The following is a 23,901-nucleotide window of genomic DNA, read 5'->3' as shown; positions in this document are numbered from 1 at the left end:
TGAACTAATTTTATCAGAAATAAACTTTGTAAAAAATTTTACTTGAGGCGCCCCGAAAATAATATTCAAAAAGTTCAGTCCTTGGACACAGAGGGGTTAAACACTAAAGTTACCGTCCATCTAGTGAAGAGAGGAGAACCGGACAGAGGGATGGTAGGTAGCCAGCATCTGTCAACGAGAGAGGGAGAAGCCCTCCACCGTATTTAACAGGTGGAAGAAACAACCCGGGAGCTCCATCGGTCCACAAGAAATGCAGGCAGCCGGTGATGATGTAGTGGTAGCTAGGATAACTAGGATGCTGCTGGTAGAGTAGCTAGCTTAGCTAGCTGTACCGACTAGCTTGGCTAGCTAGCAGGTCGTTCGTCTGTCCCTCGAGGATGATGACGAATCCGGTGAACCACAAGATGAAACAAGGATAGCGAGTGAAAAGGATCTGGCTACGAGTGAAAAGGATCTGGCTACACTCATACTGTCACTGACCATTACGCAAAAAAAGCTAATTGAACAATAAATTTCGGCGTCTCAACACTGTATCGAACTCCGTCGTTATTCCCCAACATCACCTCAGACCACTCTGCGCGCAACTGGACAATATGCTTGGCGCCAAACCCTTTCGTGGACGCGGACAGTTCTGTACGGGAACGCGGACAGTTCTGTACGGGGACGCGGACAGTTCTGTATGGGACGCGGACAGTTCCAGAACGCGGACATGAGCAGAGCCACACAATAAACTAAACCAGGGGTGTCAAACTCATTTTAGCTCAGGAGCCACATGGAGGAAAATCTATTCCCAAGTGGGCCGGACCGGAAAAATCATGGTATATATAACTTAAAAACAACAACTTCAGATTGTTTTCTTTGTTTTAATACGATCAACACACAACATAAAGCTGGAGCCTGAGGACAGTGTGTCCAAAATAGTACAAGCACAACATCACTATTAATCATAAAACACGTCAAGTTTATTTGAAAATTAGAAAGAAAAAGAACACACAAACACACAATGCCTCAGTGATTAACAGAACTGTTTCACAGATCACAGAACTATATCAGGGTGTCATTTCTCAGGCAGAAATGTAGATAAAAATAATGAAATCATGTTCCCCAAACAAGTGCAAGAACCACAGAGTCAAGAATAGGTTAAATATACAAATAAAATAAAATCAATTAAAAACAATAGCACATCAACATAAAAACATATAAACATAAAGCTGGAGCCTGAGGACAGTGTCCAAAAGCACAACATCACTATTAATCATAAAACACCTCAAGTTATTTGAAAGTTCTGAGGACGAAGAACACACAAACACACTTTGCCTCAGTGATTCACAGAAGTATATCACAGATCACAGAACTATATCAGGGTGTCATTTCTCAGGCAGAAATGTAGATAAAAATAATGAAATCCTGTTCCCCAAACAAGTGCAAGAACCACAGAGTCAAGAATATGTTAAATATACAAATAAAATAAAATCAATTAAAAACAATAGCACATCAACATAAAAAGATATAAACATAAATCTGAAAGCGTTGCTCAAACTCCCGTAACAGTCCCGTTATTTTATCTTTGAACCGCTTCATGTCTGCCACATGTTGGGTCGCGCACACATTTTTCAGACAGGGGAAGTGAGCTGCATCACCACCGGCAAGTTGCGTCTCCCACAATGACAGCTTCAACTTGAAAGAACGTATGCTGTCATAATTCTGCGTGACAACTTTGTTGCGCCCTTGCAGCTGTTTGTTCAAGATATTCAGGTGCTCTGTAACATCCACCATAAATGCAAGGTCCTGCATCCATTCTGCGGAATGAAATTCTAACACTGGTTTGCCCTTTTCTTCCATGAACTGTTCAATTTCTTCTCGTAAATCAAAGAAACGCCTCAGCACAGCACCTCGGCTTAACCATCTTACCTCAGTGTGGTATGGCAGGCCATAGATGTGGTCTTTCTCTCTGAGAAGGCTGTCAAACTGACAGTGATTCAGGCTTCTGGATCGGATGAAATTAACAGTTTGGATGACCACCTTCATGACGTTATCCATCTTTAATGACTTGCAACACAAAGCCTCCTGGTGCAAAATACAGTGAAAAGTCCAAAAATCACGTCCTCCATTTGCAGATTGCACTTTCTCTCTGAACTTTGTCACAACGGCTGCTTTTATCCCGATCATTGAGGGCGCACCATCTGTAGCCAGGCTGACAGCGGGACCAGTCCACTCCGACCCTGTCCAGCGCGCCCGACGAGTGCGGTAAAAATATCAGCTGCTGTCGTTGTATCTGTCATCGGCACCAACTCCACGAACTCCTTGGTGACGGTCAATGTGTCATCAACTCCGCGGATGAAAATGGCCAGTTGTGCAACATCTGTAATGTCCGTACTTTCATCAATTGCAACCGAAAACGCAATAAATGACTTTACTTTTTGCTTCAACTGGCTGTCCAAATCCACTGAAAGATCGGAAATCCTGTCTGCAACTGTGTTTCTTGTCAGGCTGATATTTGCAAAAAGCCTGCCGCTTTTCAGGGCACACAATCTCCGCTGCCTTCATCATGCATGTTTTTACAAATTCACCCTCACTAAATGGTTTTGAAGCCACTGCGATTTCATTAGCAATGAGGTAGCTAGCTTTCACTGCAGCGTCACTGATGTCTCGGCTGTGAGTAAACACAGACTGCTGTTTCTTCAGACCCGCCAACAGTTCATTCACCTTCTCTCATCTCCGCTGTCCTTGAAAGTTGTCATATTTGTCGGCATGAAGACTCACATAGTGGCGACTGAAGGTTATATTCTTTCAGCACTGCAACATGCTCTGAACACACCAAACATACAGCTTTCCCATTCAATTACGTGATTAAATAGGATGACAATTTTTCTTGGAACACTCTGCACTCTGCGTCCACTTTTCTCTTTTTTGACAGAGACATATTGGGGCAATGAGGGTGCCAAAGCACATAATGTTAAAAGTAGAAGCCGTAATAAATATCGCGGGCAAAACAAAGTAGCTCATTGGCTGCACGTGCTTGACCTACTTGCTCTGCCCCGGTATAAACAGTTTGCTTGCTTAACACAATTGCTATTGCGCCATCCAGTGGACGCAATTGGAACAGCAGTTTATTTTATTGAAGAATTGCAGCGTATTTTTATACTTTACAATATTTTTTTTATTTTTTATTTTTCTTCATTTTTTAAAAATCATCTCGCGGGCCGGATTAAACCCGTTTGCGGGCCTGATCCGGCCCGCGGGCCGTACGTTTGACACCCCTGTCATAGACTGTTGTTAATTAATGCATAAAAAAAAAAGACAATTTGCTCTAAAACAGCCCACAAGTTCTTTAAATGAATCATTGCTTAACTATATTTTATGCATGACAGAAGAATCAGTGCAGAGCTGAAAGCAGGCAATAGTTTGACAACCACCATGTTCTATGCAGTTGATTTTACAGGCAATCCCTTTTGAATGCTTCTCTTTTCTCACTGCGGACAAACAAAGGACAGGAAGAGGTCCACTTCATTTTGGATCACCACGGGGGGCGGGTGAATGTTATCCGGAGAATAGTGGCAGGAGGTCATCTGCCAAACGTCAATGAGGACCACGGGCAAGGCCCTGAATATTTCCCTTAGAGCCACGTCGAGCTGCCAGGAGAGCCAGTCGCTGCCGTACACATCCTTGTAGCCCGTGTTGGCTGATTTGATCACTACCAGAGTAGTGGGAGATCGTCTTAGCAGCGACGCCACAGCCCTACGGATGACGACCAGACGGTGTGCATACACAGCCAGTGGGTACGTGGTGAAATGAGCCCAGATGGTGAAGACGACTACAGAGTGTGCACCCCCTGCCAGACCCTCCACCTCCCTGGCGATGTAGTGGAGGTCAGCCCAGGGGGTCTTGCTCGTCCGTATAGGTATCCCATGGGCCCGCCAGATGATACGGGTGTTGGACTGGGTGTCGACTGCCTCAAAGGGGCCCGATTTGCTTGATGTGTGAAGGTTCAGGCGTTTCAGTGTTGGCACAGTGTTCTCCAGGTACTCCAACCATTGACGGAGAGTGGAGTCACCCATCATAAGGATCTGTTTGTCCTTCAGGCATCCAGATATCAGTTTAGCTGAGGGAAATGATTTTGAGTCACACACCATGGACGTCCAGCGATCCTGGAGGTAGAATCCAGACGGTACTGGGGTGTGCAAACCAGGACTGCATTTTGTGTTTGGACCTAGAGAGAGAAAAATCATTGTTAGATCATCTGAGCCGAATCTGCATTGCTAGCATGAAATAAAATGTTATTTTCACGCGCCGAATACCGTGAAATGCTTACTTACAAGCCCTTAACCAACAATGCATGAAAAAGTTAAGAAAATATTTACTAAATAAAATAAAGTAAAAAATCAAATATACAGGGGGTACCGAGTCAATGTACGGGGATACAGGTTAGTCGAGGTAGAGGACGCTGATTTGTGATAATGACACCAGTTTGCAAGTTGATAACAAGCCAGGTTTAAACCAGATAACAAAGGATATGACTTGTTTAAAGATTGTGACTTATGTAGGTAGCAAGGTACTGCTGTATTCTGTGTATTGGTATTACAATAACCCAAGGAACAGCTGTATTCTGTGTAATGGTATTACAGTAATGCAAGGTACTGCTGTATTCTGTGTAGTGGTATTACAATAACCCAAGGAACTGCTGTATTCTGTGTAATGGTATTACAGTAATGCAAGGTACTGCTGTATTCTGTGTAGTGGTATTACAATAACCCAAGGAACTGCTGTATTCTGTGTAATGGTATTACAGTAACCCAAGGTACTGCTGTATTCTGTGTAATGGTATTACAGTAACCCAAGGTACTGCTGTATTCTGTGTAATGGTATTACAGTAACCCAAGGTACTGCTGTATTCTGTGTAATGGTATTACAGTAACCCAAGGTACTGCTGTATTCTGTGTAATGGTATTACATTAACAGGAGGGGAAGGGGGAATATGTTGTAGGGACTTACGGGTTTCATTGCCCTGTTGCTGGACATGTACAACTGAATTATCATATGGTACAATAATGTTTGTGAATCTGCAAAAAATGAAATATTATTTTAGTGTGAAGAACAACAATCAATAATTTGGAGACACTACCATTAAGTGATGGAACAGGATGCAGTGCAGTCATGGTTTGTACACATATCTGCTAACATTGGGTCTACAGCAATTTACTTTATTTTCCTGAACAGCATGAATTGTCATTTCACCAATGTTATGTGAGTTCCTCTTTCCCCAACATAAAATATTTTCAAATAATAGGATAGGATTGTGTTTGGATAACAAGAGGGGCTACATTAAATCAGATGGTGGGTAAACAATGACCCCCAAGCTGCATATTTGACACCCGATTGAAAGATATCTACCTCTTAAGAAGAGTTGTCTCCAACTTGGAGAGTACTGCCTGGTAACCACCCATGCTGTGGTAGGTCAAAGCATGGCAGGGCAGGGAAGATGGCCGACGACAGAACCAGGACTCTCCGGTGACTGGCTCTCTGTACTCACAGCAACACTGCGAGCTGTTCCCCACCAGCCTAGGACTTCTCTGGGCATTGCACATCACTGTTTCCTGCATGCCACCATCCTCAAAGTAGCCTTGGAAGTAGACCTTATCTGGGTCCTGTTCCCTTTGCCTGCACAGTACCTGCACGGCCTCACTGGAGTGCACTAGGCGGATGGACACCTTGGCAGGTCCGGGCCAAAGCAGGGCCAGGCGGGCAGTGTAGGTGCCATTAAAGTGGTCTGTTACAGCTCCATAAGTACTGGCCTTAAGTTCTGCGTTAAACAACTTGGCCTGAAAAAAGTCCCCTCCATAGGTTTTGATCCTGTTTTTAGTATCTCTAGCTATCAAAATGACATCTATAAACCCTCCAACTGTGTGGTTTGAATTGGGGTTGACAACAGAGAATGAGCACTTAGTGGGGTTTGTGGCCTCATCTGTGGATAAGAGGTCAACAGGCGGTAATGACCATTGTAGCTTTGTGACCAGAGATTCCCATTCCTCTGTACTTATTAAGGAGTCATTGGTTGGCGTAAATGTCCTGTTGGTGATTCCATTACAAATATCAACATGTGGAGTTTGAATGGTAATATATGGGGTATGAGTGGTAACATATGGAGTGTCAGTGGTAAAGGTAGTGTGGTTGACTTTAAGGTAATGTGAAAGAATATTCAATTGGCAATGGTTGTCTCGACACACCTGAAATAGAAAGACATGGTAGCCCTTATTACATTTAAAATATGATCTCATGAACTCTGCTATATTTGATGTTTGTCCAAAAGATGCAAATGTTGAACTGCATGCTCAATGATCCTCTTGTGGACAAAATACCGCCACTGCTAAATAATTTCATCTTGGAGAAACATTGAATGTAGCAGTGTAAAGCTGGGGAACAGGCTGTCAAGTTAACAAGTAACTCTTTGAATGATCAATAACTAATAATTCCATGAATCATTATTTTGACCAAAACCTGAGCAATAAAAAGTAATCTGACTGAACAAAGGCAAATTAAAATGGCATTTTAAATTAGATTAGACCTTAATGGAGCCTAAGCTTTTTAATGATTTCAAGCATCTTACAGTACTTGTATTTATATGTCTTATAATCATTTATAAGATCAAGAATATAAAAAGTGCTTTAGAACTTACTGACAAAAACAAAATGGTGATCGTTACCACCATAAACAATATCTGTAGCCGCAGTCTTCCCATTCTCAATCTGTTGGTAAATCAGAAGGTAAAAGATTATCAAAGTTTGAACAGACAGGAAAGGCAGCTCTCCAAATCTTGAATATGATGGACAGGAAAATGTCAAAATTAGAGCCATATACATAACTTAATTTTGGACAGTTTTACTTTTTATGAGTTCCTGTGACATTTTTTGTGCAGGGCCCCAGTATTGACTAACTAACAATACTACTGGAAATATGTTTTCATTCTCTTAAGGGTTCTTTTTTTTTGTTTTCCTTTTGTTTCGTTTTTTTGTTTTTTGTATTTTTATTTTTTATTTTTTTTAATGGATCAGCTTAATATTGCAGATCGATTGTATCTTCTATCAATGTAATTGTCTGCATCACTTCCAATCCCCCATGTTTTTTAAAATCTTTTTTTTTATATATATACTCCCCTTTATTACTTTTCAACCCCACCATCCTTTCCCTACTTGGAGTAAATTAGTGAACAACAATGCCCAGCCCTCTACTTCCGGTCTATACCTACTATCTACACCTTATGGACAGAGTTAATTTTACAATAATTCTATTTTATATATATATATTTATTTTTTTGCTCCTGAACTTCTTCTACTCTCAACCTCTCCGATCATTTTCATGATGTCCATCCGGTTTGCTTCTATATGCCATAACTTTCTAACTGTGCTCTTTCCCAAAAGTTCCCAACATACAACCTATATACTTATTATGGACACAGTATGCTTACATTATTAGCTATCTTTGTTATTATTTGTTGTTATTTGTTATTAGTCCCATCCTTCAACTCTATTCAATACATTCCATCTATCTCTTAACACCATCCATATAGGATTTCTATTTGCCATATATATTTCAACCGTACTGTGATGTTTTACAAAAGTTCTGAACCTTTCTATTCTCATTGCTTCTACAGATTGTGAATTAAAAATAAACATTTTTGCTAAAAGTATTATTATATTATTGATTGATTGACTATGACTTTTCAGATCACCCAGTAATGCTATCTGCAAGGTTAGTTCCAGGTAAATATTGCAATCCTTTAGCCATTCCTGGACCTGTGTCCAAAAACAAGCTACAAATGGACAGAACCAAAACAAATGATCTAATGATTCTGTCTCTTCACAGCAAAATCTGCAGAGCTGGGAAGATTGTATCCCCCATATAAATAACATTCTATTGGTAGCAAGAATTTTATATAATAATTGAAATTGAAAGATTCAAATTTTTGAATCCGGTGTCGTTTTGCGTGTCAGTTCATAACCACTATGCCATGGGATCGGTACGTCAAAGATCTCTTCCCAACTATTTTGCAATCTATATGGGACGGCTGTCAATCCTTTGGTCCTTAAGTGAAACTGATATACTTTTTTATTTATCACAGTTTTCTTTAACCAATTATGTTCTTTAATGCAAGGCCGACAGACAAGTTCCTTACTTTCTCCCCCTTCCACTTTCCTCTTCCACTTTTGCGGTAAGGCTGCAATTATTTGGTTGTAATTTTGGGTAGAGCAGACATTTCCATATGTTTTTGTTAGCTGCATGTGCGTCATAACTCCACCAGTCCTACCGATGATATCATTTACGAAGATTATACCTTTTTTAAACATTCTGTCAAAAAATAAAGGTTTTTTGTCAATTAGTATATCTGAATTTAACCACAATATTTGTTGCATTATTTGTTCTGTTGTTTCTGGAGGATTAAATTGAAATTGCAACCAACTTTCTATGGCTTGTTTTAGAAATAGTGACATTTGGGAGATGATTTCCTTTTCAAATAACTGAAAGTGAGAGGTTGTAATCTGAATAAAGGGAAAAAGGCCTTTCTTGAACATTGGGTGAGACAATCTTACTAATTTGCTTGAGAACCAGTTCGGATTTAAGTATAACTTTTGTATGACTGAAGCTTTTAGTGATAGGTCTAATGCTTTAATATTTAATAATTTCTGTCCTCCGAATTCATATTCATTATATAAATATGCTATTTTAATTTTGTCTGGCTTGCCGTTCCAAATAAAATTGAATATTTTTTTCTCATACAATTTAAAAAACTGTTCGCTAGGCGTAGGCAAGACCATAAGCAAATAGGTAAACTGGGATAATACTAAAGAGTTAATCAGGGTGATTTTTCCACAAATTGACAGGTATTTTCCTTTCCATGGTATTAAGATCTTATCTATTTTTGCTAACTTTCTATTAAAATGTATTGAAGTGAGATCATTTATTTCCTTTGGGATAGGTATTCCGAGTATATCCACATCACCATCAGACCATTTTATTGGTAAAATACATGGTAATGTAAAAATTGTATTTTTTAGTGATCCAATACGTAATATAGTACATTTGTCATAATTTGGTTGTAATCCAGAGAGGTTAGAAAATGTATCTAGATCCACTATGAGGCTGTGGAGGGATTCTAGTTGTGGATTTAAAAGAAAACATGAATCATCAGCGTACAATGACACCTTTGTTTTTAAGCCCTGTATTTCTAATCCTCTGATATTATTATTGGATCTGATTTTAATAGCTAACATCTCGATGGCCACAATAAATAGATATGCCGATAGTGGACAACCTTGTTTCACTCCTCTTGACAGTTTAAAACTTTCTGAGAAATAGCCATTATTTACTTTTTTTTTTTACTATACATGATTTTGACCCATTTTATAAGAGATACTCCAAAATTGAAATGCTCCAGGCATTTATATATAAACCCCAGTCGAACTTTATCAAATGCCTTTTCGAAGTGTGCTATGAATAGCAGGCCTGGTTTCCCATATTTTCCATAGTGTTCTATTGTTTCCAATACTTGCCTTATATTATCTCCAATGTATCTTCCATGTAAAAAACCTGTCTGATTAGAATGAATAATATCCGACAATACCTTATTAATTCTATGCGCTATACATTTTGCTAGGATTTTTGCATCACAACACTGAAGTGTAAGGGGCCTCCAATTTTGTAAATGGACTGGATCTTTATATTTTCCACTTGTATCCTGTTTCAGTAATAATGAGATCAGACCTTCTTCTTGAGTGTCAGATAATCTACCATTTACATAGGAGTGGTTAAAACATGCTAATAACGGTCCTCTTAGTATATCAAAAAGGTTTGGTATACCTCGACTGGTATGCCATCCAACCCTGGAGTTTTCCCAGACTTAAAGTATTTAATTGCATCCAGAAGTTCCTCCTCTGTAATTTCACCTTCACATGAGTCTTTCTGTGTGGCTGTTAATTTGACATTATCAATAGAAAAAAAATCTCTACAATTAGCTTCAGTTAGAGGAGATGGAGGCGACTGAAAAGAAAACATATGCTTAAAGTACTTTGTTTCTTCCTTCAAAATATCATTTGGTGAATTATGGGTGACTGCGTCAATTGTAACCAGTTTCATTAAGTTCTTTTTGGTAGCATTCCTATGTTGAAGATTAAAAAATAATTTTGTGCATTTTTCCCCATATTCCATCCAGTTTGCTTTATTTTTATAATATATTACACTTGATCTTTCTTGAATAAGTTTCTCCATTTCTTTTTGTTTTTCCTCTAATTTATTCTGAGCCTCTATGTTACAGTTTTTATTGCCATCTATCTGTTCTGTTAGACTTTCTATTTCCTTTCTTAGTATAAACTCTTTTGACCTAAATTGCTTTTGTTTTCGAGATGAGTACTGAATTGCATGGCCTCTAAAGGCACATTTAAAGGTGTCCCATACAATAAGGGGATTCGCTGTACCTATGTTATGTTGGAAAAATAAAGTTATAAATTCCTTTGTTCTAATTATAAATAAATTATCATCCAATAGGCTTTGATTAAATTTCCAATATCCTCGCCCACGTGGAAATTCAGTAAGAGTAATGTATATGCCTATTATATGATGGTCCGACCGCATTCTGTCCCCTATCAACACTTTTTTTACTTTTGGTGCCAACGAGAATGAGATAAGAAAGAAGTCAAGACGACTAGCTTGATTCAGTCTCCGCCATGTATATCTCACTAGATCAGTATATTTAAGCCTCCATATATCTACTAGTTCTAATGTATCCATGACATTCACAATTTCCTTAAGAGCATGTGGGTGATTGTTTGTGGTGTGATTTCCTTTACGGTCCATTGAGCTATTTAAAACAGTATTATAATCCCCCACCATAATAATATTGTCTTGAGTTGCTTGCAGGCTTGATAATTTATTATATATAGTCAAAGAATTGTGGATCATCATTATTTGGTCCGTAAAGGTTAATGAGCCATATCTGTTTATGGTCCAATAACATATTTAAAATAATCCATCTACCTTGTGTATCTATTTGTACAATTTGCACATTCGGATCGAAATTACTATTAATTAATATCATCACCCCTTTTGAATTTCTTTGCCCATGGGAGAAGTATATTCCCCCCCCATTCTTTTTTCCACGCTACTTCATCTCGAATTGTTGAATGAGTTTCCTGTATACAATAGATATTATATTCTTTCTCTTTGAGCCATGTAAATATTGTTCTTCTTTTGTTATTATCAGCTAAGCCATTACAATTATAACTGGCTATACTTATTTCATCATACACCATAATGAGATACAAGTTTCAAGTCTATTTATCATTATATATGTTTGTAAATTTACCAATAAAAAAATAGCGTAATGATTGAGTGTCCATATAGCTGTACCGTGATATTTGCATTGCTACGGAGTAACCCTTCAATTGTTCTCCACTAATTCCCCCGTTAAAGCCCCTCCCCATCCCAAGTTGAGCAGTCATCCCAGTGATCAGCATCCCACCCACGTCCCTCCGTATCCCTAAGGCCCCGAGAGGCCAGGACCCATCCATCGAAAACAGCACACAGTGCCACCCACAAAACAGAAGCAGATTAACCGCCAAAAGCATTTCCAATGCTTTCACCTCTATATATATATATATATATCTATATAACTATTTTTATTTTTAATTAGAACTGCATGTTTGTTGATTTATGTAATGGCATATATTTTAATGCTTTATGTAATGTATTTTATCTATTGAAATATAATTTTGATATATTTTAAAATGTAGTTTCATGGTGATTTATTATGTTTTCCAGAATCTCCAACCAAACTCTGAGATCAGTCTCTCCAGTACCCAGTCATCTGTCCATGAAGAGTGACATCTCTATGGATCATCCTATACATTTTAGTGATAAATCAGGGACCTTTGACCCCAGGTAAGTTACTGGTCAGAATTGATGATATTACTATTGAAGAGGAGAATCTTCTAGATCTGAAACCAGATGTATTTTGTGTATCTGAGCATATCATTTGTTGTTTATGTTACATATTTTAATACACTGAGTGTACAACATTTTCCACAACATTTCCAACGGAGACCATCAGGTTGGTAAGTCATCATACTGTAGCTCAAACCTACTGTGATGACGACCTAACTTTATAATAGTTTGTAGCCTACCTAGCAGAATCTGCCCGTCTTTCTATCAAAATCAACACATTTATCCGTCTTCTAATGCAGTGGTGTAAAGTACTTAAGTAAAAATACTTTAAAGTACTACTTAGGTCGTTTTTTGGGGGTATCTGTACTTTACTATTAATATTTTTAACAACTTTTACTTTTACTTCACTACATTCATAAAGAAAATGATGTACTTTTTACTCCATACATTTTCCCTGACACCCAAAAGTACTTGTTACATTCAGAAAATTGTCCAATTCACACTTATCAAGAGAACATCGCTGGTCATCCCTGGTCACAAATGCTTTTTTAAAATGATGTCTGAGTGTTGGAATGTGACCCTGGCTATCCGTAAATGAAAATAACAGGAAAATTGTGCCGTCTGGTTTGCTTCATATAAGTAATTGTAATTTTAATTATTCCTACTTTACTTTAGCAATTACATTTACTTTTGATACTTAAGTATATTTAAAATCAAATACTTTTAGACTTTTACTCAAGTAGTATTTTACTGGGTGACTTTCACTTTTACTTGAGTCATTTTCTATTAAGGTATCTTTACTTTTTCCACCACTGTTCTAATGTTCCATATGCGCCACAGTTTGAACAGACATTTTGTAACTGCGTAGGCTACAAAGTCACTTTCAATTTCAAATAAGGAAATAAAGTTATAGCGGTGACTGGGTAAATTAGTTTTGCATTGACCTGCTCCCCGGTTGAGCAGAGTTTGAATGTTTTAGAGCATTCCATTGGTCATTAAATTAAATGTCCACCAGGTTTAGCTGTGCTTTTTTCCATCCAAAATGTGAATTACTGTAGGCCTATAATAATTGTAAACAGGCCTACAAATCCAAAAGGTTTAAATTTGAGAATGTTCATTTGTATGCCTCAAATATTAAACTGTCTTCAAATATCTGATGATTAGTTGAATCAGGTGTGTAAATGCTGGGCAAGAACAAAAGGATTGAGAAACCCTGAGATAAACATAAAACCCTATCATTTAAAAGCTCCTCCACCATCTTTACCAGACGTTTGACCGATAACATGTGATAACACTTTGAAAACTGCTGTCTGTCAGCAACTAAACTCAAGCAGCAGTTCTACTAACTAGTACTATCTCATTCCAGGTATTCATTCTCTTACTCTGTCCATTAGAATAGATTATTGTTCAGAAATACTTAGAAATACTCACTTTATTTTTTTAGTTCTCTCCATATCGTGTTTTCTGCCCTGTTGTCTCAAAATGGATCCTGTACAACAGGGGTGTCAAACTCATTTTAGCTCAGGGGCCACATGGAGGAAAATCTATTCCCAAGTGGGCCGGACCGGTAAAATCATGGTATATATAACTTGTTTTAATACTATCAACATAAAACATAAAGCTGGAGCCTGAGGACAGTGTGTCCAAAATAGTACAAGCACAACATCACTATTAATCATAAAACACCTCAAGTTTATTTGAAAATTCTAAAGAAAAAGAACACACAAACAAACAATGCCTCAGTGATTCACAGAACTGTTTCACAGATCACAGAACTATATCAGGGTGTCATTTCTCAGGCAGAAATGTAGATACAAATAATGAAATCCTGTTCCCCAAACAAGTGCAAGAACCACAGAGTCAAGAATAGGTTAAATATACAAATAAAATAAAAACAATTAAAAACAATAGCACATCAACATAAAAACATATAAACATAAAGCTGGAGCCTGAGGACAGTATGTCCAAAAGCACAACATCACTATTAATCATAAAACACCTCAAGCTATTTGAAATTCTGAGGACAAACAACACACAAACACACAATGCCTCAGTGATTCACAGAAGTATATCACAGATCACAGAACTATATCAGGGTGTCTCATGCAGCACTTTAAGTGGGGTTGCATAGTTTATTTGACTCCTGATACCTGGCATCTTTAGCTTTCACCAGCGCATCAATATCAGGCGTCACATCCTGAGTGGCAGCCAACTTCAGGATGTGATTCAAGTGCTTGTGCGTGAGCCTTGAGCGCAGCTTTGTTTTATTTATGCTCATTACAGAGAACTTGCTCACAAAGATATGTGGTTCCAAACATGCACAACAGTTTTGCAGCGAGGGCTGTCAAGTTGGGGTAACCTGGCAAGAGGTTCTGATAAAATGTGTCCAAGCCAGCTGCGGCAAATTTGCCCTTCAAATCCGAGTCACACTGCAAGTATATTATTTCAAGTTGGATGCTGACGGGCAGATCAGAGGGATTCACGGTTAATGGCGAACAAAAAACGTTGAAGTCTTTCTCCAGTTCACCAAAAATCTGAAAGCGTTGCTAAAACTCCCTTAACAGTCCCGTTATTTTATATTTGAACCGCTTCATGTCTGCCACATGTTGGGTCGCGCACACATTTTTCAGACAGGGGAAGTGAGCTGCATCACCACCGGCGAGTTGCGTCTCCCACAATGACAGCTTCAACTTGAAAGAACGTATGCTGTCATAATACTGCGTGGCAACTTTGTTGCACCCTTGCAGCTGTTTGTTCAAGTTATTCAGGTGCTCTGTAACATCCACCATAAATGCAAGGTCCTGCATCCATTCTGCGGAATGAAATTCTAACACTGGTTTGCCCTTTTCTTCCATGAACTGTTCAATTTCTTCTCGTAAATCAAAGAAACGCCTCAGCACAGCACCTCGGCTTAACCATCTTACCTCAGTGTGGTATGGCAGGCCATAGATGTGGTCTTTCTCTCTGAGAAGGCTGTCAAACTGACGTTGATTCAGGCTTCTGGATCGGATGAAATTAACAGTTTGGATAATATAATAATAATAATATAATAATAATATAATATAATAATATAATAATAATATAATAAAAATAATAACCACCTTCATGACGTTATCCATCGTTAATGACTTGCAACACAAAGCCTCCTGGTGCAAAATACAGTGAAAAGTCCAAAAATCACGTCCTCCATTTGCAGATTGCACTTTCTCTCTGAACTTTGTCACAACGCCTGCTTTTTTCCCAATCATTGAGGGCGCACCATCTGTAGCCAGGCTGACAGCGCGGGACCAGTCCACTCCGACCCTGTCCAGCGCGCTGACAAGTGCAGTGAAAATATCAGCTGCTGTCGTTGTATCTGTCATCGGCACCAACTCCACGAACTCCTCGGTGACGGTCAATGTGTCATCAACTTTGCGGATGAAAATGGCCAGTTGTGCAACATCTGTAATGTCCGTGCTATCATCAATTGCAACCGAAAACGCAATAAATTACTTCACTTTTTGCTTCAACTGGCTGTCCAAATCCACTGAAAGATCGGAAATCCTGTCTGCAACTGTGTTTCTTGTCAGGCTGATATTTGCAAAAGCCTGGTGCTTTTCAGGGCACACAATCTCCGCTGCCTTCATCATGCATGTTTTTACAAATTCACTGCTTTTTACAAATTCACTGTTTTTCAAATTTTTCAAGCCACTGCGATTTCATTAGCAATGAGGTAGCTAGCTTTCACTGCAGAGTCACTGATGTCTCGGCTGTGAGTAAACACAGACTGCTGTTTCTTCAGACCCGCCAACAGTTCATTCACCTTCTCTCTTCTCCTCTGTCCTTGAAAGTTGTCATATTTGTCGGCATGAAGACTCACATAGTGGCGACGAAGGTTATATTCTTTCAGCACTGCAACATGCTGTGAACACACCAAACATACAGCTTTCCCATTCAATTCTGTGAATAAATAGAAGGATGACAATTTTTCTTTGAACACTCTGCACTCTGCGTCCACTTTTCTCTTTTTTGACAGAGACATATTGGGGCAATGAGGGTGCCAAAGCACATAATGTTAAAAGTAGAAGCCGTAATAAATATCGCGGGCAAAACAAAGTAGCTCATCCGGACTGGCTGCACTTGCTTGACCTATTTGCTCTGCCCCGGTATAAACAGTTTGCTTGCTTAACACAATTGCTATTGCGCCATCCAGTGGACTCAATTGGAACAGCAGTTTATTTTATTGAAAAATTGCAGCTCATTTTTATACTTTACAAAATCATCTCGCGGGCCGGATTAAACCAGTTTGCGGGCCTAATCCGGCCCGCGGGCCGGACGTTTGACACCCCTGCTGTACAAAATAACAAGTTTACTTTCTGTTTCAGCTCAACCGTCTCCCCTTCCTGATAATCAAGTGTTTTATTGGTATCTTCAACTAGATGGCAGTAAACACCTGCTGTAACTAGACTACGACTATGTGTTCGGTTTCATACATGCAGTTTCCCAGAGGAGGAGTGCTGATCTAGGATCAGGTCCCCCCTGTCCATTTAATCTGTTTCATTATGATCTAAAAGGAAAAACTGATCCCAGATCAGTACTCCTACTCTTTATGAATACTGTCACAGGTGACTCCTCAAGATGTGGCTCATGATTTATAAGTTATATTCTTTAAGAATAAATTAATATCATTAATTGAACTGCTTTGCCATGAACAGATCTGTGACGTCTTAACTTAAAGGTGCTATATAGACTTTATGGTCATTTAAATGGGGTTGAACATTCATCCCATCAGATTGTGTAAAGGATTTTATGAGTTCTGAAAAATACTGACTTGGAAGCATCTCTCTGAACTCACCCTGCTGAAACACACCCAAGTAAAGACCACATAGCTACAGTTATATGCTTTTCTGTTTTTACCCACTTTTACAGGCAATGTGTGACCTGGCATCCATATGAATCAGTGGAAAATACAGACTAGTTAGCCATCTCCCAATAGATGGACCCCACGCAGAACTTTCAGCAATGCAGCATCTTCAGTAAGCGAGTATTCCAGACACTCTCTTCTTATGAACCAGTTGCTATTAAATGAAGGTTTTTGGACAGAAAACCTGCGGCTACGGTAGGATTCTAGGCTAATCTGGGCTGGCACCTCTGTTCCAAGATAGTCAGGAACAGTCGGAGGTGGAGGGGGCTGTGGAGCCATTATCCTGGCGGTGCTTGTGGAAGGGTGGGTAGGCTCTGCACACGGAGCTAACTGGAGCTTGGCAGCATCATCACTGTTGGGTTTGCCGGCGGCCTCGCTGGTTTGATGATGCTGCTGCTGCTCATCACTCTCCTTTGGCTTTGTTTGGCTACTTTCTGTCCATTGTCTGAAGAAGCCTATTGTGGTGAAACGTCAGGAGCGCATTTTTGAAATGTACTTTTAAAATATTTTTAGAAACTTTTAAATGAGCCACATGGATGCTAACTGGGGACTCAGCTTAAACTAGACAAATACACCTTTTTTATTTTGGTATTTTGGGGACCAAATAAATGTATACCAACAGTGGACAATTCCCAGCAAAAGCATGGAGCTCCAACTCTCTAGTGGTCAATAGAGGGAGTTTTCCCCTTGGAGAATCCAGAGTGGCTCACTGAAGAAAAACATGTTGGAGAATAACAACAATCTCAATCTGAAGCTACAAAGAAAAAAGGGGAATTCCTCTGAAAATCAGGAACACCATTCTTCCTCCTGCCCCACCTATTGTCCCTGTATGAATATTAGTTGGCATCTAATTGAAGAACATACTGCTTTATAGATCCCAGCCTGACAAACAATTGTTTGGGCCTTACTTTGAGCATTTGCACTGTGCCTCCATTGAGTCTCCATGTGTCAAGAAGTATAGAGAAACGCCCTCTAGATGACAGCAGAGGCCTGCTCTTGGATCTACCCTGTCTAACCACCAGTTTAGTGACCTTGTTCCATCAATATGTCCATACTACTTCACAACCGATTTGAGGCCTTGACCAGCAATGTCCCATTGGGCTCAACCAAGCCGAGAGTGAGGTTCTAGAAAGAGGACTGACTTTCATACCAACTCCTAAACAGGTGGACTGCGGGGAGCTCCGGAGGGATCTACACTTCTATCATAGAAGATTGAAGTTATTAGATCATTTTGATTATGAAACAGATTTTCCTCATATACTATTTCCAAACCCCTCACATTGGGAACCTCAGTTGGAGTCAGTGTCAGAAACTATACAGACTCAGAAATACACAATGGAAAGAGGAATACATTGTCTTTGCGGAGGGTGGATGTTGAAATTCAGTCTGTTAGCTTTGTAAAGGAATGTTTATTTAGTCCCTACTTAGTTGTGTATTCAGCGGATCCAAGCCCTGTAATGTTAGGCTGGCTATTCAATAGGCTACATCTGTCGGTGCAAACTTTGATTGAGCAAATGATGACGTTGTTTACATTTATTTTGGCGCTCCCTCACCTAAATAAATAGCACTACACCACTGGATAAAGGACCATAAATGATTCTGTATCTCAAGCGGACTCTGTCTATTGAATGTCTGACGGCGACCTAACTTTATAACATTATAAGAGTTTGTATGCAGCCCAGACCTACCAGTCTGCCCATCTTTCCTTCAAATCAACACATTTATCCGGCTTCTAATGTTGCCTAGAAATGTGTCCCACAGTTTCAACATCCATTGTGTAACTGCGTAGGCTACACACTTACTTTTAATTTCATATGAGGAAACTGGTGCGGCCGCCTGTTTTCTTGCAGATGAAGTAGCCTCTCATAGGGAACTCATTCAACCAGCCTAAACAACAGTAAATAAAATATGTCAAATGGTCAAGAAACAATGGTCTAAAGAGAATCATGTCCTCCTAATATAGCCATGTACATTAAAGACAGGTATATTGCTACAGATGTAGGATCTTAATTTGAGCCCATTTGCTACAGCAGGAAAATAATCCTGAAGCAACTCGACATTTGAATTATTATGTGGATTATAATGAATGGTCATTTTTCAAAAGGGAAAGGTGGAAAAGTGGAAATTACAAACTTCAGAAGCCTTTTTAACCCTCCAATACACGAAAAGTGTTAGTTCTACTGCAACAAGGTGATTCAATTAAGATCCTACATCTGTACAGAACATGTCTTTATCTAAACCAAGGCAGTTTGCATTATTAGCAATGACGTTGCAACTGTCAGCTGCTGTAAACTGATGTAATTGGATGTTATAGACCCCCATCTGAACAGTTTCCTTCCCCATGCTGTAGGCCTCACCAACTGGCCATCTGGCCCATAGAGACTAAAGGACTATACACTCTACGCTGCAAACCACATCAAGCCATCTCTGAACTGTACACTACCATCTGGTCCATAGAGACTAAAGGACTATACACTCTATGCTGCACACCACATCAAGCCATCTCTGAACTGTACACTACCATCTGGTCCATAGAGACTAAAGGACTATACACTCTATGCTGCTCACCACATCAAGCCATCTCTGAACTGTACACTAAATAACTGCACTATACTGCATTAGCACTCTGTTCATCTCTCTTAGATATATTTATGTAAATCAACTGTATACCCACTGTACTGTATTTAAGTGATAATGCCTGAGAAGCCGGTGTTTGGAAGATATATTGGTACGGGTTTTATTAGGCAAACTGCCAATATATCCTCCAAACACCGGCTTCGAAGGTATTATCACTTGTATTCAACGGCTTACCAACATATTCAAATAATGATTAACATATTTTCATTTAAAACTTTATTTTGATGAATTTATTTCTTACTATTTCATCCTTCCACAAGATATAGTCCCGACACAAATCTAGGGTTGCTACCCAAGCCGGCTGGGCGTTCGTTCTATCGGTTCGGTTGCCAGAGACGCGACCCAGTCGGTCAGTCTTTTTGTTCTGTATCTATAGACGTGACCCAGTCGTTCAGTCTTTTTGTTCTGTATCTATGGACGCGACCCAGTCGTTCAGTCTTTTTGTTCTGTATCTATAGACGTGACCCAGTCGTTCAGTCTTTTTGTTCTGTATCTATGGACGCGACCCAGTCGTTCAGTCTTTTTGTTCTGTATCTATAGACGCGACCCAGTCCTTCAGTCTTTTTGTTCTGTATCTATAGACGCGACCCAGTCGTTCAGTCTTTTTGTTCTGTATCTATAGACGCGACCCACTAGTTAAGTCTTTTTGTTCTGTATCTATGGACGCGACCCAGTCGTTCAGTCTTTCTGTTCTGTATCTATAGACGCGACCCAGTCGTTCAGTCTTTCTGTTCTGTATCTATGACCGCGACCCAGTCGTTCAGTCTTTTTGTTCTGTATCTATGGACGTGACCCCAGTCGTTCAGTCTTTCTTTTCTGTATCTATGGACGCGACCCAGTCGTTCAGTCTTTCTGTTCTGTATCTATGGACGCGACCCAGTCGTTCAGTCTTTTTGTTCTGTATCTATAGACGTGACCCAGTCGTTCAGTCTTTTTGTTCTGTATCTATGGACGCGACCCAGTCGTTCAGTCTTTTTGTTCTGTATCTATAGACGCGACCCAGTCCTTCAGTCTTTTTGTTCTGTATCTATAGACGCGACCCAGTCGTTCAGTCTTTTTGTTCTGTATCTATAGACGCGACCCACTAGTTAAGTCTTTTTGTTCTGTATCTATGGACGCGACCCAGTCGTTCAGTCTTTCTGTTCTGTATCTATAGACGCGACCCAGTCGTTCAGTCTTTCTGTTCTGTATCTATGGACGCGACCCAGTCGTTCAGTCTTTTTGTTCTGTATCTATGGACGTGACCCCAGTCGTTCAGTCTTTCTGTTCTGTATCTATGGACGCGACCCAGTCGTTCAGTCTTTCTGTTCTGTATCTATGGACGCGACCCAGTCGTTCGTTCTAAATGTTCCATTGTCATACTGGCTGGCAACGTTCTTATCCCTTTGCTTGCTAGCTAGCCAACTACGGCTAACTTACGGTCACGTCAAACAGTGCAGCCAGAATAACAACAGTAGCTGCATTTGCGTTTGTTTAAGCTGTTTTCTAGTGACATTTATTTGGATACATCCATAACAATGAGCTAATGATGTGCGATTTCACCTGGCATAAAATATGTGCTCTCTCGTCAGGACACTGTTTTTCAGAGGAGCTAGCCAACAACACAGCTAACACAATAACTTCAAATAGAAGCTGGAAAGACTGAAAACTAGCTGCACTTCGTTTCGTTTTACCTGTTTTCTATTGATATTTCTTTGTATTCATGATTTCGACTGGTTGAGAAAAGCTGCCTGCCAGTCTGTCTCATCCCAATTCCTGACACGTTCATTACTATGCGACAGCTGGAGATCAAATTTGAATATTGAAACAATGTTGCAAATGTCGGACAGACAGACAGCAATGTTTATACAAACCTCTGCTGTTGAAAACTAAATGTTAGTCTAAAAGAAATGTGAGATAATGTCTAGATGCTTTTTATAGTGGAGATCAAGTTTATAAATTGCCTGGCTGGGCTGATGAGATAGTGGATTGCACAGTCAGATGGAACAGAATATATAGGCATTTAATGTCATAGATTTAGCCGGTGGTAATTTGTGGAATAGACACCGGCTGGAATGAAGTTTTATCCAATCAGCATTCAGGATTAGACCCACCCGTTGTATACATTTGTATTTCCACTGCTCATTCTCTTATAGCTCAATGCTCACTCTAGCTATTTGTGTATAATGTTGTACGTAAACTTTGTGTAAACTACTCTCTGTATTCTGTCTCTAAATGTTGTCTATCACTAGAAGCACCATATCACCAAGTAAAATTCTGAGTAAAGGATCTTAATTTGATCACCCCCCACTGCAGAATAACTTCCATGCAATTCAATGTGAAATGTAGAACTATGATCAATGAATATTGATATATTGAAATCACAGGAGGTTGGTGGCACCTTAATTGGGGAGGACGGGCTTGTGGTAATGGCTGGAGCGGAATAGGTGGAATGGTATCATTAATATGAGCTGTCCTCTCCTCAGCAACCTCCACTGATTGAATTTGACTTGCCCACGTCCAGTTAGCGCCATTTTGTATGATTAAACTGTCATGTCATTATATATTTTCCGTTCTGCTGAGAGAGCACCTTCCTGATGACTAGCACTCTGTACATTCCTATGGATGAGGCCTGAGCTGGAATGTGAAGCTAGCTTTAGAAAACCAGTATATCTAGCTAGCATCATAGTCCAGCCCTCAGGCTAAGTTCAGGTTACAGCATCAGGCAGACATCAACAGCCGAGTTGTAGGCTACTACCTGGGTCGTATTCATTAGTTTACTCAGCAGCCAACAGTTTTAAAATGTTGCATAAACAGTTTACTCCAAACGCTGTACAACGTGAACCTAAACGGTTTCTGTTGCCAAACGTTTTGCTACGGTGGGCACTAATGAATACACACAACCTGTTTTTAGGAAGTGTAAGTTGTTGTTAGTCTTTCCACAGTATTTATTTGTATCTCTTTCACACAGCATACCTTCCTGAGTGAAAAGAGTTAACAGTAGATTAGAAAGAGAAAATGTTGTTGCTTGTTGTGTTTTAAGCCTGTTTTGAGAAGACAAGTCTATAGACCTATGATACAGTACACTCTTAGAAAAAAGAGTTCCAAAAGGGTCCTCTGGCTGTCCCCATAGGAGAACGCTTTTGGGTTCCAGGTAAAACCCTTCTGGCTTCCATGTAGAACCCTCTGTGGAAAGGATTCTTCATGGAACCCAAAAGGGTTCTACCTAGGACCAAAAAGGGTTCTACAAAGGGTTCTCCTATGGGGACAGCCAAAGAACCCTTTTAGATTCTAGATAGTGTAGGAGCGATCACCCTGGGGCACACAGATGGAAACAGAATGAATTCACCCCACGCATCTAATTTATATCCAAAACATTTTAAGGAGAGTAGGCCTATTATAACACTGTCCACAAAACATATAATCAACTATATGAATACACATAACAATATCCTCAATTATATGAATACACATAACAATATCATCAACTATATTAATACACATAACAATATCATCAACTATATTAATACTCATAACAGTATAATCAACTATATTAATACATATAACAATCGTCGTCTTACCTTTTATATGTCTCTCAATAGAAGTAGAGTCTGGAATGATCATTCGGTCATGGAAAGTTCCTTTAGTTTGTTCTGCTCATTTCCATATCAGGTTCTACCTGTTCTCTCTCCCACTCCCTGTCTCCCCAGGGGTAGCAGCTCCTCTCTCCCCAGGGGTAGCAGCTCCTCTCTCCCCAGGGGTAACAGCTCCTCTCTCCCCAGGGGTAGCAGCTCCTCTCTCCCCAGGGGTAACAGCTCCTCTCTCCCCAGGGGTAGCAGCTCCTCTCTACCCTAGGATTTGAAGACATCGGTGGCTTAGCCCACAGCCAGTAGGAGGGTCCGGGAAGGAATTTCAACAGCTAAATCCATGAATACATCACTAGTGTATTGCCAAAAACCACTCAAGAACTTCAAATATAGACTCTGACCTGTCCAATGAGCTAAACTGATTAAATAATCCCACAGTACCTAAACACCCCCCTGAGTCAAATGATTTTATACTAATACAATTGCTCAGAGAAATAGATTGTTTAACAAGTAATACTTTTTTTCTCAAAAAATGAAAAATTGAGTGTAGCCAGATCCTTTTCACTCGCTATTCTTGTTTCATCTTGTGGTTCACCGGATTCGTCATCATCCTCGAGGGACAGACGAACCTCTACAATCTATGTGTTGTGATAGTTGCATTGTTTGCTCTGTAACCTGTTAGTTCATATGCACTAAATTTAGAACCACAGGGAGTTACCGCAAGTCGCAAAGAAAACAGGAGCTACCTCCACTATTCCAGCACCATTTCAACTTCAACATATCAACATTATTAAATCACCAATGCTTAGTCTAATACAGTGACAACTGAAAGATACCAAAAACAATTTAGTCCAATCAACGTAA

The 23,901-nt window shown here is 39.7% G+C and overlaps 1 protein-coding gene across 2 annotated transcripts; it reads right to left on the bottom strand.

Annotated features, from left to right (window-relative positions):
- Positions 1-3,281: 3,281 nt before the first annotated feature.
- On the bottom strand, positions 3,282-23,065 carry LOC121561555 (NXPE family member 3-like). 2 transcript variants are annotated; one of them, XM_045215517.1, is made up of 6 exons: positions 23,032-23,065; positions 18,637-18,721; positions 6,674-6,743; positions 5,392-6,224; positions 4,993-5,060; positions 3,282-4,210 (listed from the first exon to the last, which is right to left on the bottom strand). In XM_045215517.1, the coding sequence occupies exons 3-6, from the start codon at positions 6,734-6,736 to the stop codon at positions 3,471-3,473; spliced, it is 1,704 nt and encodes a 567-aa protein (XP_045071452.1). In that variant the 5' UTR covers positions 6,737-6,743; positions 18,637-18,721; positions 23,032-23,065; the 3' UTR covers positions 3,282-3,470. The 2 variants fall into 2 exon arrangements, with proteins under 2 accessions (XP_045071452.1, XP_045071453.1); XM_045215518.1 differs by lacking the exon at positions 23,032-23,065 and having other exon boundaries at positions 18,637-18,756.
- Positions 23,066-23,901: the final 836 nt, after the last annotated feature.

The sequence above is a fragment of the Coregonus clupeaformis genome, unplaced genomic scaffold, assembly GCF_020615455.1.
Source record: "Coregonus clupeaformis isolate EN_2021a unplaced genomic scaffold, ASM2061545v1 scaf0463, whole genome shotgun sequence".
NCBI classification, from domain to species: Eukaryota; Metazoa; Chordata; class Actinopteri; order Salmoniformes; family Salmonidae; genus Coregonus; species Coregonus clupeaformis.
Note: the sequence above shows the minus strand (reverse complement) of the source record. Positions and strands in the feature narration are given on the sequence as shown.

What these genes read in the sequence shown, in the direction of transcription:
- LOC121561555 (XM_045215517.1), bottom strand. Translation starts at nt 6,736, where the DNA reads ATGGGAAGACTGCGGCTACAGATATTGTTTATGGTGGTAACGATCACC. An exon ending in TCACCATTTTGTTTTTGTCA is followed by an intron (nt 6,225 to 6,673) that starts GTAAGTTCTAAA and finishes TTTCTATTTCAG; the next exon opens with GTGTGTCGAGACAACCATTG. An exon ending in GCAACAGGGCAATGAAACCC is followed by an intron (nt 4,211 to 4,992) that starts GTAAGTCCCTAC and finishes TTCTCTCTCTAG; the next exon opens with GTCCAAACACAAAATGCAGT.